At 40.8% G+C, this 13,644-nt stretch overlaps 1 protein-coding gene across 3 annotated transcripts in view; it reads left to right on the forward strand.

The window, feature by feature from the left end:
• Positions 1 to 12,685, forward strand: part of NXPE3 (neurexophilin and PC-esterase domain family member 3) — a 35,193-nt gene extending 22,508 nt beyond the window's left edge. For all 3 annotated transcript variants that reach the window (XM_045503827.2, XM_045503828.2, XM_010966370.3), the window contains 3 exons: positions 972 to 1,045; positions 8,535 to 8,741; positions 11,270 to 12,685. In XM_045503827.2, coding sequence (XP_045359783.1) covers positions 972 to 1,045; positions 8,535 to 8,741; positions 11,270 to 11,820 — 832 coding nt within the window. In that variant the 3' untranslated portion in view covers positions 11,821 to 12,685. The remainder of the gene's footprint in view (positions 1 to 971; positions 1,046 to 8,534; positions 8,742 to 11,269) is intronic.
• Positions 12,686 to 13,644: the final 959 nt, after the last annotated feature.

Raw genomic sequence — 13,644 nt, forward strand, 5'->3', positions numbered from 1 at the left:
ATTTTTTGTCTGTCTCCCTCATTTGAATGCCAGTGCCACGAAGGAGGAGATGTGGTGTGTTTTGTTTACTTTTACATCCTTGGTATCTAGGGTAGTGCCTGGCACACAGTAGAAGCTTAAGAATTATTTAAGAGCAAATCTGTTTTGAATGGGCTTTTGATAAAATGAAATACTACAACTGCACTTTCCCATATCAAATTTGGAAAGTTAGCATTTTGTTTGTTTGTTTGTTTTTGGTCTAAGTGCAAGAGGCGTAATTATTGTGACCCAGTTTCTGGAATAGTTACACAGAGTTTTCAGTACACTTCTCCTGGACTCCATTCTCCTCCACTTTTTCTCCATCAAATATTTCCTGAACATGGACTCTAGTCCAGGGCCTGTGCTGAGTGCTGAAGACAAAAGGCGAGTGAGACACAATCCGTGTCTTTGAGGAGGACATGTTTTAGTAGGGGGGACAGACCCTACAGAGCCATAGTAACGATGAGCAGAGTGCTGCATGAGCATGTACCTGGGGACAGGTGTTCCCAGTTAGGACTCATCTCCACTCTGGGCAAGGCCTAAGTGGCCTTGCCGCTTACTGCTCTGACCCATGACTTACTGCTCCATAGACTTGCAGCCTGAAAACTAAGTAATGATGAAATAGATATTCTCATCAGGCGAGCCATTCTCTGAGTCAAGGGGAAGTAAGTAATTTGAACAGAATTTGTCATTTTGGAGTTTGCAACTCTAAGGGTGAAGCAGAGAAAAATTAAGAATCTATGTAATTCTTATTCAGTTTATATATCCATATGACATGCTTATTATAACTAGTTTGTTAATTATCAAGCGTATTGATTAACATTTATAAGAATATTTCATCTTAATAAAGCTCTATGAAATCATGTCCATTAAAAAATTTAGAAATAAAAATACATATTGGGAAATAAATGTTCCTGAATCTAAACTTTGTACTCTTTTTCTTCCTCTTAAAGTGGTGTCAATATCAAAATGCCAATCAACTCCAGTGGGCCTGACTGGGTGACTGTGATTCCCAGGAGTATAAAAGGTAAAAAGGAATGAGCTTGATGATTTGTTGTTTTTCTTGCTAAGTATGTTGAATCTCTGTAGTTTCATTGATGTTACAAAGCCCACCCTTTCTCCTTTAATACTGTTTTAACAAACCTAGATGATTCTGATCCACTGATACAGGATATTATTAAAAGTAAGAGAAAATTTACTGTACAGGAATCATGCCACAATAAAGGTGTTTTAAAAAAATAAAAGAAATTCAGAAGAGTAAATGTATGTGCTTTTTCTTTGCAGAGCGGATATAATTAGCTATAGTGACTTGTAGTAGAAAGAGAGGAGGAACATGATTAAGGAGGCTGATGCAGATGACAGGTGATCACTTCTCGGCCTTTTGGCTAAGATCAAATGCATATGGCAGACGAGGCCCTTTTAACTGTTGAAAGCACATATATAGTATCCCACAGAGCAGATCGTGCGAACACTAATGCCACAGGGACGAGGTACACGACACACCAGGGTGGCTATTAGCCGTATGCATGTCTTGTGTGAGTGGTGGTCAAGGACCCCAAGAGCAGGGGCCAGCTAAAGGAGGCAGCCTCTCAGTACCTGTATGTTGTTGTCATGCAGAAATGGAGACCTAGTATGGCCAGATCTATAGTTTTTCTCCTTTGAAAATACGGAATTCTTTAAGTTTCGAATGTAGTATCTCTAGATGTCAAAGCATTGGCAATACAATTCAAAACTTTTAAAAATATTGTGTGGGGTAAATAAAATGTATCTGTGGCCCGTATGCAGGCAGGACACTGTATCTCTGGTCTTTACTGTCATGTGTCACAAGAAATCCCAGTCTTTTCCTAGTGAAGAGCTGTATTTGATTTACTTGAACCCAGTGAGTTACTAATTTTCAAGGATACGTAAGTGAAACGTCGTTAATAGAAGTTGCTTACCTTTTACCTGCCTGGCCGTCAACCCCACAGCCGAGATATTAGTAGACATAATACCCCGCAGTAGTGCTGGACCGCTCACGCTCTCTCACGTCTGACCCCTCAGCAGGCACCGACCCACTGCTGCATCTGTCCTTTTCCTCCACAGCCCCGGTTGGCTGGCTTGTCCACCTTGTGTTGTCCCCGGCTGGCCGGTGGGATGGCCAGTGGGAGGAGCTTTGCATGGTTTACTTGCACCTGTCAAGTCTTAGGGTTTAGCCAGGAAGTGGTTGTGGGTTTGTGATGTCCTATTCTGTTTAGAGACAAGAAAGATTCAGTAACTAGTGAGGCTTTTGATGGACTTTTAGAGGAATAAAGCAACCATGAATCAGTAGGAGCAGAGTAGCCTGACTTTGAGAAAATCATCTCGGAGCAGGTAAATAATTGGGAAGGAAAGAGAAAAGCAATTGTTATCAAAGTCCAGCCTAGGGGAACTTCACTGAAGTTCATCTTAGTGACCAGCAGTGGGCACTCAAAGATCCCAAACAAAAGGCTCACATTCTTCCTACTTTCATTTCTTCCTTTTTATGTCCCTGCCTCCCTCCATTCCTCTGTTCTCGTTGTACTTTTTTTTTTTTTTTTTTGGTATATATGTATATGTTTATTGAAGTGTAGTCATTTCCCTTCGTACTTTTTAAACAATATTTTGTTTTCGGATAATTTTAGACTTAAGTAAGAGTTATAGAAATAGTACAAAGCTCCATGGTTGCCTTTACCCAGTTTCCCTTATGCATCTTAAGAAATCACAGAACACTTATCAAAACTAAGAATTTAACATCAATACAATGTTATTATTTTAACAATAGATTTTATTTGTATTTCATCAGTTTTTCCACTAATGTCCCCCTTTCTTGTTCCAGAATCCAGTGTTGCTCTCACACTGTATTTGGTTCCACATTTCCTTAGTCTTCCCTCTGTGACAGACCTCTGTCCCTTATTGTCTTCCGTGATTTTGACACTTTTGAACAGCACTGATCAGGTATTTTTTAGAATCTCTCTAAATTTGGGTTTGTCTAATAGTTTCTTATGATTGGAATGAGGTTATGCATTTTTGGGAAGAATAGGACAGAAATGATATTGTACCCTTTTAAGGGGGCTCATGATGTGTATTGCTAAGGATGTTAGCAAACCTTGACCACTTGGTTAAAGTGGTACCTGCCTGGGCTTTCCACTGTAAGCTTACTATTTTAATCTTTGTGTTTACTCAGTATTCTGGGGAGATACTTTGAGACTGTGGTAGGTTGAAAATGGCCCCCAAGATATCCGGATCCTAATCCCTCAAATTTGTTAATGTTATTTGGCAGAAGAAACTTTGCATATGTGATTAAGTTAAGGGTTTTGAGATGGGGAGAGATTATCTGGATTGTCTGAGTGGGTCCTAAATGCAAGCACAAGTGTCCTTTTAAGGAGGAGGCAGAGAGAGACTTCACACAGAAGACGGGAGATAGAAGCAGAGAGAGATTTGAAGATGCCATGACAGTGGCTTTAGAAATGAGAAAGGGACTGTGAGCCACAGAATACAGCTCTAGCACAGGCAGGAAACAAGATCTTCCCTAGATCCTCCAGAGAGAGCTTTTGGCCCAGTGATACTGGTTTTGGACTTCCAGCCTTCAGAACTGTAAGAGAATAAGTCTGTGTCATTTTAGGCCACGAAATTTGTGGTGACTTGTTACAGCAGCCACAGGAAATTAAGACAGGGACTGTAAACATTCTGTTTCTGCTTAAATTTTCATCCCCTCGTGTTGGCACTCAGTAGACCTTGCCCGCAGTGGTTGTTTCTGCGGTGTCCTAATGGTGACTTGCTGTATCTCTCATTCTTAAGACATTTATTAATTGGAATTTTTCTGCAAGGAGGAGATGTCTCTTCTTTACCATTTATTTGATTATATCCATAGAGACTCATGACGGTTTGATGCTTTGGGCTATAATCCAACTCAGTTGTTGCTCATATTGTTCCAGCTTTGCAAATTGGGAACTTTTCCAGTTTGGCTTCTGTGTCCTTTTGACATACTCATCCTTTTTTTGAATTTTTTACTTTTTTTTTTGAGCACTTTCTTACTTTCTGGCACCACAAAGTATTTCAGGTCCATCTTGTGTTTTCTTTGCCCTAGCCTTGTAAGGGTTTATAGTCTTTACAGCTATGAACCTTATGTTTTGAAGGTTTTATTTTTCTCTGTGACATTTCATTATTTGTGTATTAATTAATTGGTTGCACACAAGGTAAAGTTGTTCTAAGATGTACATTTGCATTTTTAGAGTCTGATGGATTGCTTGAGATTGCCACCCCCCACGCATGGGGAGAATTCCAGCAAGGGAACACAGCTTTACCTTGTCAAGGGCAAGCCCCTGATTCCTGCCAGGCCCTCCCAGTGCCAGAATCATGGCTGAATTTCCATAATCACCTGCGCTGTTGTCCTCAAACCATCATAGCCTAATGGCTTAGGGACCTTGATGGCCTCAAACCTCATCAACAATCAAACTACAACTCATATTTTGTGGGGAGCTTACTGAAAGTTAGGATAGGTCTAGATCTGATAGCAACAGATTAACATCTTTGTAGCTTTTTACTATTTTTATCTGTTGAAATATATCTTATATACAATAGAGCACACAGATCATAAGCATATAGTACAATGGAGTTTTATGTCTGTGCATATCTTTGTGACTGAGGTAGGGTCAGTTCTAAAGTGACTCCCAGTGATGCATGCCTTTCCCTTCCCACATACACCCTTCCCTTCAATTCTGTAACAAAGTTGGCTTTAAAAAAAGGAGAGATTATCCTGGGTAGATCTGACCGAGTCAGATAGCCCTTAACAGGGACCAGGTTCTTTGAGAAGGAGATTGAAAGTGTGAGAAGGCGTCTGTGTGAGGGAGATTTCTTTGTTGCTGGTTTTAAAGATGCAGGAGGCCATGGGGGCAAGGAATGTAGCAGCTTCTAAGAGCTGAAGGGCGTCCCTGGCTGACAGGCAGCTGGGAGATGAGAAGCTCAGTTTTGTAACCACAAGGAGCCAAATTTGGCTGACAAATTCCACGAGCTTGGAAGCAGATTCTTCTCCAGAGCCTTCCAAAAAGGATCATAGCCCTGCTGACACCCTGATTTCCACCTGTGAGACCCTGAGCGGAGAACCCGCATGCCCGACTCCTGACCTGCAGTACTGTGGGGAAATAAATACCCCTTGTTTTTAAGCCATTAAGCTTGTGGTGATTTGTTACATAGCAAAAGAAAACTAATAAATTACCACCCAGATCAAGATATGGAATGTTTCCAGCACTCCAGTATAGCCCCTTACTGTTAAAAACAGGCTTTCACACTATTGTGTAATTGAATTTTCACAGTGACTCTTCAAAATAACTAGTAGTTTACCCATTTTATAGATAACGAAACCAAGGTCTGGGTCCAGTTAACTTAGAAAACCGAAGGACTTATATCCTACGTATGACATCCAGCAAGCTGATCCCCCTGGGGAGAGGAAGGCCACCCCCACAACTCTTTCCATAGCGAGGTGAATGTGTCTGTAAACGGTACTGCCTCGGCCACGTAGCCTGTCTCCTCAGCCTTCTGAGTCACTCTGTGACTTGCTTCCTTCACCTGTAAGAGGTACCGGAGTAGCTGTCCTCTGAGGTCCCTTCCAACATTCTCTGTATCCACAGGTATTTCTACCTTATGTGGCATTCTTGGCTTTCCTCCGTGAAATGCTTAGCTTTGAGCGACTGAAATATAAAGAAAAAAAAAATCAAATTCCCAGGGTTTTGTAGGGGGAATTCAAGGGTAAACTCGGCCTCAAGCCACTATAATTGCTGTGTAGCTGGGACCTCCTTGTGTTCCCAGCACTCGGCAGGGTGTGCCCAGACAGCTTGACACTCTATCCTCATTCCTTATCTCCTGAGGCGGCATTCCTGTGCCGCCCGTGTTCCCTGGTCAAGGAGTCGTTCGCCTCCATGTCTTCTCTGTCGTGTCTTTCTTTCCCCTTATGAACCATGTACCCCACTTTGACCTGCCCTGTACTGTTCTGTGGCTAATTCCACACCATGAAGTTAAGGGACCTGTATCGCACATGTGCACACACACCTCCCACCCTTAATTTGCATGGTATCCCTCTCATCCTGCTGTTTCTGGATAGTTTAGGGAAATTGATCTCTGCCTTTTCTCTCTTATTTTGTCCCATTCGAGGCCCAGATGGCCCTCATTATGGCTGATGGATGACATGGGATGATGCCCTTTAGAGGACAATGTAAGCTGTGGGCTTCAAAGAGAAGCCAAGACATTTCAGAGAAGCAGGGACGTTACTTGCGAATAATCAAAACTATTCTTTCTGATTTTGCATAAAGATCTTTATATCTACTTTTACAACTGTCTCCATGTAAACTTCCTTCACCGTTGATATTTAAGATAACCATAAAATTGAGTAATAATGTATTTTTGTTTTTAATTATTTTTATTCCACATGTTAAGTACATTAAGGATTATGTTATGGATTTAAGAGACTTTCATATGTCAGATCTTATTTGAAAATGCATTCTGAGTTCCAAGAAACGCTGACTTTCTAAACAACTTCAGACTGCTTTAATACCACATTAATCAGGAAATGTTTTTGTCCCAGCTGACCATAAGAGGGCAATGTAGGTACACACATTTCACTTTAAAAATATTTTCATCTAGTGCTGCATGTTTAAAGAATTTAATGTCAGGTTCAGTAATTGATTTGCTTGCTTGACTTAATTCTGATAATAAATATAATTAACATTTGAATGGAAATGGTAATTGTTTCCTGTGTGATATATCCATTTTTTGGTAACATTTATTTGACATAGAATAGCTGAGTCTACTGAATTAACCATGGTTAAAAATTGTAACTTCAAAATCACTTTTAATTCACATTTCAGTGAACGTTTCCTTGGGGCCCCAGGTGTCAGCCCCGGAGCTGTCTGGTCTGTGTGGCCTTGACGTGCAGATATAATGAGGCACTTGGGCAAGATGTGGTGACGTGGTAGAGCCACACTTGGTAACATGTTGAGAAACTGTTTTTGAATAAGCCAAACAGATGTTTACCCTACCCCTCACTTCTCTTTGATAATCACATTTGGTAGAAAAGATTTTAAAATGCTATTTATTTTTCAATTTAGTCCCCGGACCTGCAAAGAATTAGATACCTAAGAGAAAAGATTAAATATGCACTATTTGTCAAATAGGGTATCTTCTTTGAAGGGAATAAAACCAAAATAATTTTGAGTAATACAGATAATATCAAGAAGTCAAATAAGCTGCAAACAGTCAAATAGGAGATTCACTTAAATTTCTGAGTCATGAGCATTTGGATCTTGAATTGTGGTTTAACAGGTGAGATTGTAGAATTACTGGGTTATAATGAAGGTTTGAATCTTGGGGTATGTAAGGAAGTGATATAAAATGATTGGTGGTTTTTTAGAGGTTGTAGATTTGAATAATAAGTGTTAGAAATGAGTAAGTGTACGCTTTCAGGAAAAAAGCCAAAAAGAAAATGGCTGATACCTATAAACATTTGTGTTTTGAGAGACGACGTAGCACCGTGGCTGAGAGCATGGGCTTGGGGCCTCACCTGCTTGTATTAGGTCCTGGATCTGCTACTTACTAGCTCTGGGGCTGAGCTCAAGGTGCTTAACTGTTTTGAATGGTAGGGATAATAATAGGATTTACCTTAAAGGGCTATGCTGAGCAGCATATGAAGTGATACTTTTAATTGCTCAGAACAGTGGTGCAAAGTAAAACTCGCAAGAAGTATTCGCCATCCCTGTTTGATCTGAAGCATGTAAAGCGTGCTGTTTCCACAGTGGCACTTTCTGAGGGAGGTGTTAGGGCAGGAGAGTGTTGACTGTCCCTCTGAAAGGTGTCCTGGCGCTTGTGTCATTATGTGCAGCGAGGCTACAAGCGTGCGTACACACTGCTGCTGCATTTTACATACTGTTCGTTGTGCATAAGGACGGCTGAACCTTTTGTACTGGAGGAGCAGTTCTTTAGACTGTATGTTATTGGTTTGTTTTCTGTATTCATTGGTGGGTTTCTGAATTAATATCTGATTGTAGGACCCATGGATTAAAACTTTCTTTTTAATGGGCTGAGACAGAGTGGGCTAATATTACTATGCACATGTAAAGTGTGAGTTTAAGCTGCTACTCACCTCACAGGTATTTGGAGGAGAAACCTTTCTGTTCAGGGATAATGTTGGACAATGCTTAGATCTACACTTTTCCCTGGTTTTTGCCTGCCTTTATTTTTGGCTTCGATAACCTGCATAATCAGAGGGAATGCTCAGAGTCCCCTTTCCCCTTCTGTCCTCCAACACCCTCACACCCATTTCACATCTTCTCATTTTTTATGCAAAGAAGAACTTTTTGTAGGAGGGGGAAAGTCTGGGCTTTCTTTGAGATGACTGCAGGAAATGTTACCCTTACGCCAGCAGGCTAACAAACACAGGGGCATAATTGTGTTCCTTATAACAATTTTCATGTATGGTTCATTGGAGAAGAATTTCAGAATATCTTATTTTTTCCTCCCCCTCCCCCCAGAAGCCAACAACCTGGAACTATTTCAAGGCTCGGGAACTTTTCCTTCTGGTTATTATTACAAAGATCAGTGGAGGCCCAGAAAGTTTAAGATGCGCCAGTTTAATGACCCCGACAACATTACAGAATGCTTACAGAGAAAAGTGGTGTATTTATTTGGTGACTCGACCATCAGGCAGTGGTTTGAATACCTTACTACGTTTGTTCCAGGTTAGTACTTCGTTTTTGTTTCATAACTCTTTCCCACATGTACAGAATCAGCTCTGAAAAAAGCAGACTCACTCTGGTTCCTGAAGAAAGACGTCAGAAGAGGCAGCAGTTACTTTCTGTTGGACTGAGAGGTATCCTAACCCTGGAGAGATGTGTGAGAGTTTCCGATCAGTGGTGCGGTTGCGACGGATTGATGAACGCACCGGGTGCTGCTGGATGAATTCGTGTCACTGATTAGCTGTGTGATGCTGGCAAGTCATTTACTTCTCAGAGCTTCACTTCTCCACGTGTGAGGTGAGGCAGCTGGACACTGTCACTTCCCAGGTGTCTTTCACGTCTCACCTTCTGGGATGTAAAATAAAGGTGAACATTTCCAGTTGTTTCTTTTCTAGTTCTGTTTGGGCCACCTCTAAGTTTATAGTAGATTTAACTGGAAGGAAGCAGCGAAAGTGTAGTCCGTATTCACGCATCAGTGCAGCAGAGCCATCCCTGTGTCATCCGTTGGGCCTTCCACTGGTGTGACTCTGAGATGGGGCTGGCTCCTGGCAAGGGAGTCTGCTCAGTCCAGCCTTCCTAGCTCCCTGGCCTCACTGCTGGGCTTGGGGTGGCTCTCCAGACTCAGAATAAAACCCCGCTTGTTGAGGGTCATCCCTTACTCATGGTGGACCTTTTCCTCTTCCCAGCGGGAGTGTGGATGGAATGAGGAGGGGTGGATCCTGGGTGGCAGGACTAAAGATCCCGCTGACAGTTTAGAGAGCTGAGGAATAGTTCTGTGGGAACTCTTTTTGGTGGCTAACTGCGGACAGGGCTTTTCATAAAGCAAATTCCATGGTTTGTTGTGAGTTGTTGTGTGTGATGTTTTTCTTTTCTCTCTCTCTCTTTTTTTTTTATTACATCGACTTACTTCCAATCTGATTTTTGAAAGGAAAGGAGAATTAAAACATGACCCCCAAAAGTAATAAGTTAATTCCATTTTTATTTTGCTGTTTTTTATTGAAACAGGGATAGTTGAGTTCCAGCTGATAAAGTATGAGTTAAAAATCAGGAGAAGGGAAAGAATTTGTGAGGCACGATGCTCGACACGGTTTGGCGCTGGCTGGGCAGGGCCCTCCAGGAGTCTGTAGCTGCCTGATTCTTAAGTTCTAATGACGTAGCTTGGTATTTCCTTTCATAGCAGTGATCACATTGAGTTTCTTGATCATTTCCACCATACCCTTTGCAGACAGATTTTCGCCCGATAAAGCCCTGTGTTGGTGATTAATCTTAATCAAAAGAGAGAATGGTGGGTTGAATTTTTATTCAGCTTAAGTGGGGCCAATTGCTAAGTAGTAATGAATTAGGTATGAGAAACTAGAAGAGGAGCCTAGGACCAATGATGATAAAAGTGACACCTTAACTTTAACCCTTAAGAGATGTTACTTTTTCAGAATTGACTTAAACTCCTTGAGGACAAGCGCAGTGACCTACCCATCTGAGCACTGCTAGCTTTTCGCACAATAGCGCTGCCACTGAGTAGGTGCTTAGGAAATATTCATATAGTTGGGTTGCCTAAAGTTACTTAATCTGTTCTCTGTAATTTATAGGCACTTACAGGAATTTTTAGGGGTATGAGAGAGACCGTCTTTCCTCATGGCGTGAATGTTAAGTGATGAATTGTACAGTGTTTTTTAGGAGTAATAAGGGAGAATAATGCACTGCTTCCTGGGATCTTCAGAAGATTTCAGAGGAGCGGGACTTGGAAACACAACTTGGATAAAGGGGAGAGAGAGAAGGGAATTGTGACTTGTGCTGCTGTCTTTGTTATGACAGGGAGAGAAGTTCTCTAAGACATTCACATAATTTTCCATCCATAGGGTGAAATTCAAAGTAAATAAAAGCCAGGATTGTTCCCTTCTTCTACTTATTGCAAAAAGATGTTTTTGGTTACTATTATGTGTTTGTAAAAAAACAGAAGTTACAGTTCTTTTCCTGGAAGAAATAATATTTGTGTGTTAGAACAATAATGTGTAAATGTCAAATTGTTTTCAAAATATTCAACAATTAGTGCCAACAGGAAGATTTCTAGGCCTAATAGAGGTAAACAGGTTCTTTTGTTTCTGAGATACAGACTGTCCGCTGATGATATAACATGTAATGCCGTGCTTATGGAGTGATTTAGATAATAAGTGTGTTAGAATAAGGGTCCATTGAAGCCAGGGGGGCCAAGGTGAAGTGACATAGGGATTCCCTTTATATTTGTGTTGCACCTTTTATTGTTGTACTTTTAAAAACTGTTCTTTGAAGCCACTAAGTAAAGAATAATCAAAATATTTTGGTTTGAACATTTTCCCCCTACTTTAGTGTTTTACTCCATAGCAATATGTATAGAATTTTTTCTTTCTTTTGCATAGTATCAAACCCAAATATACATCAAAGGGAACTCGAAGAATTAAGTCCTACAATGAAGGGTCTTATGCAAGTATCTTTTTGCAATTTTGCCTGAGTACCTTTGTTTGAACATTTTTATGACTGATTTTTCCTTGTTTCAGATTTAGTGGAGTTTAACTTGGGTAGTCCCAAGAATGTGGGTCCCTTCCTTGCGGTGGACCAGAAGCACAACATCCTGCTCAAATACCGCTGCCACGGCCCACCGATCCGCTTCACGACCGTCTTTAGCAATGACCTCCGATATGTGGCAAATGAGCTGAATGGCATTGTGGGAGGGAAGAACACAGTGGTTGCCATAGCTGTGTGGTCTCATTTCAGCACCTTCCCCTTGGAAGTGTATATCCGGCGGCTCAGGAACATCCGTCGAGCTGTGGTCCAGCTCCTGGATCGAAGCCCTAAGACCGTGGTCGTCATACGGACAGCCAATGCCCAGGAGCTGGGACCTGAAGTGAGCCTCTTCAACAGCGACTGGTATAACTTCCAGCTGGACACCGTCCTTCGGAAGATGTTCTCAGGGGTTGGAGTGTATCTCGTCGATGCCTGGGAGATGACCTTGGCCCATTATCTACCCCACAAGCTACATCCAGATGAAGTTATTGTGAAGAACCAACTGGACATGTTCTTATCCTTTGTGTGCCCCCTGGAGACCTAGCCTGCCCTGGAGGGGACTGGAGGAATCACATTCAGTGACCTTCTTTATCACCTGCACTACAGAAAGTTTATGGGTGAACAAAATTTAAAAAAGAGCTGGACTTTATATAATGACTTGTAAGGAGCTTAGAAAATGCAGATTATTCGTATCTACCTACCTATAGTATTTTTTCCAATCTTGACGTAGCCATTGGAGAACCATTATTAACAGCATCTACACAGTATATTGCCCTTTTAACCAAAGATGCTAATAAGTGTGCTTGAACTCGCTTTCTCCTGGGAGGAGATATTACTGTGCTAAGAAGTGTGGAAAATGTTCCGACCTAATTGGAAGGGAAAAGTTTGGTTGGCAGAGGAGTGTTTGTGGCCTATCTGGTAAAGGAATCGGAGCACATCTTCATGAACAGCACGATCGGTCCATCTTCAGCGGGGTGAACGAACGGGGCTTAGAGTCAGTGGTTCCTGTGACACACTGAAGACTGCTGTGTCTCAGCGGTTTCTCTTGACGGTCCACTTTTTTTCTGAATTACTTGAAAAGGCCAGTGCTCTTGGTCAGAATTTTCTAATGAGAGTATTTACAATGTCCTGCTTTTATCTAGAGAAGCAGCAGAAGGGAAATACGAAAGCAGTATATATAAAATCTGTGCATAGAGCTGATGTTTGCATTGGGTGATTGTTACTTACTTGATTCAGCTGAATTTTACATCATGTATACTTATTCTAAAATAATACTTTTGGAACTGGAAAGGGGAAGTCTATAAAAGGAAATTTATTTTTGTTTTCTGAAGTTTGAGGGTTTTGAGAATTGACTTTTATGTAAAGAATGCTATTATTTGTTATAAAGTTGTGGAAATTATTTCCATCAATTTCGAGTGTTTCTTTTTCGGTTTTTATTTTGAATTGCACACCAAAATTAGAAATTAAAATCTAATTAAAAACTAAACTTAGGTATCAAAGTCTCTGACAGGTATTTCTTGATTTGGGCATAAGAAACACCCATTCTCTCATGCTTGTAAATAAAAGGTGCCATTCCTACTGGCTGTCTTAAAATAATTGAATTATCAATTTTACTTGACTGTTTTTATCTTATTAATTTCAAATAAGTTTAATTTGTGGCCATCTAGTAATTACCCTTTTCTTTCTGAGCCACAATAGATTAGAGTCTAGTTTTATTTATCCCTAAATGGATATGTGAAGAAACTAAGGAAGCTTTAGAGATGAAGGCAGATGCCTAAAGCTTGAAAAAATATACTCTTAGAAGACTGGGTCAAAGAATCTGGGTTTAAAACTTGAACTTCTGAGTCTGAAGGGGACCAGGTAGTTAACTATATTAAGATAGCTTAATTTGCATGGTCTTTAAGCCTTAGAGGGCCTAACGATCACTTGGAATATTTGATAAAAATGCAGAATTAGAGGCTATGCCTCTGGAAATTGTGGAATCAACCTTAGTGACAAACAAGTGCCCAGGGATTCTCATGCAATGGTAGCATTCTACATTTTTGAGAAACACTGAGGGAAGAGGGAACTAATATTGTTTGTCCATTATTTCAGGGGCTTTGCCCGTAACATTTACTTCTGATCATGATCTAATAGTGTAGATGATATTAGCTCTATTTTATAGACGAGGAACTTGAGTTTGGACTTGAACTAAAGTATGTGAGACTCCATAGCCCTTTGCAACTGGAACTTTTTAGACTTTATAAAGAAAGGGTTTATTTTTCATGAGAGAACTTTTGAGCATCTTCTCAAGGATCACTGAGGAGGCTGAGTCATATCTTCCCCAGAGAATTTCCATTTCCACGGCCTCTCCAGGGATTTGGAGTGA

This window comes from Camelus bactrianus, chromosome 1 (assembly GCF_048773025.1).
Source record: "Camelus bactrianus isolate YW-2024 breed Bactrian camel chromosome 1, ASM4877302v1, whole genome shotgun sequence".
In the NCBI taxonomy this organism is placed as follows: Eukaryota; Metazoa; Chordata; class Mammalia; order Artiodactyla; family Camelidae; genus Camelus; species Camelus bactrianus.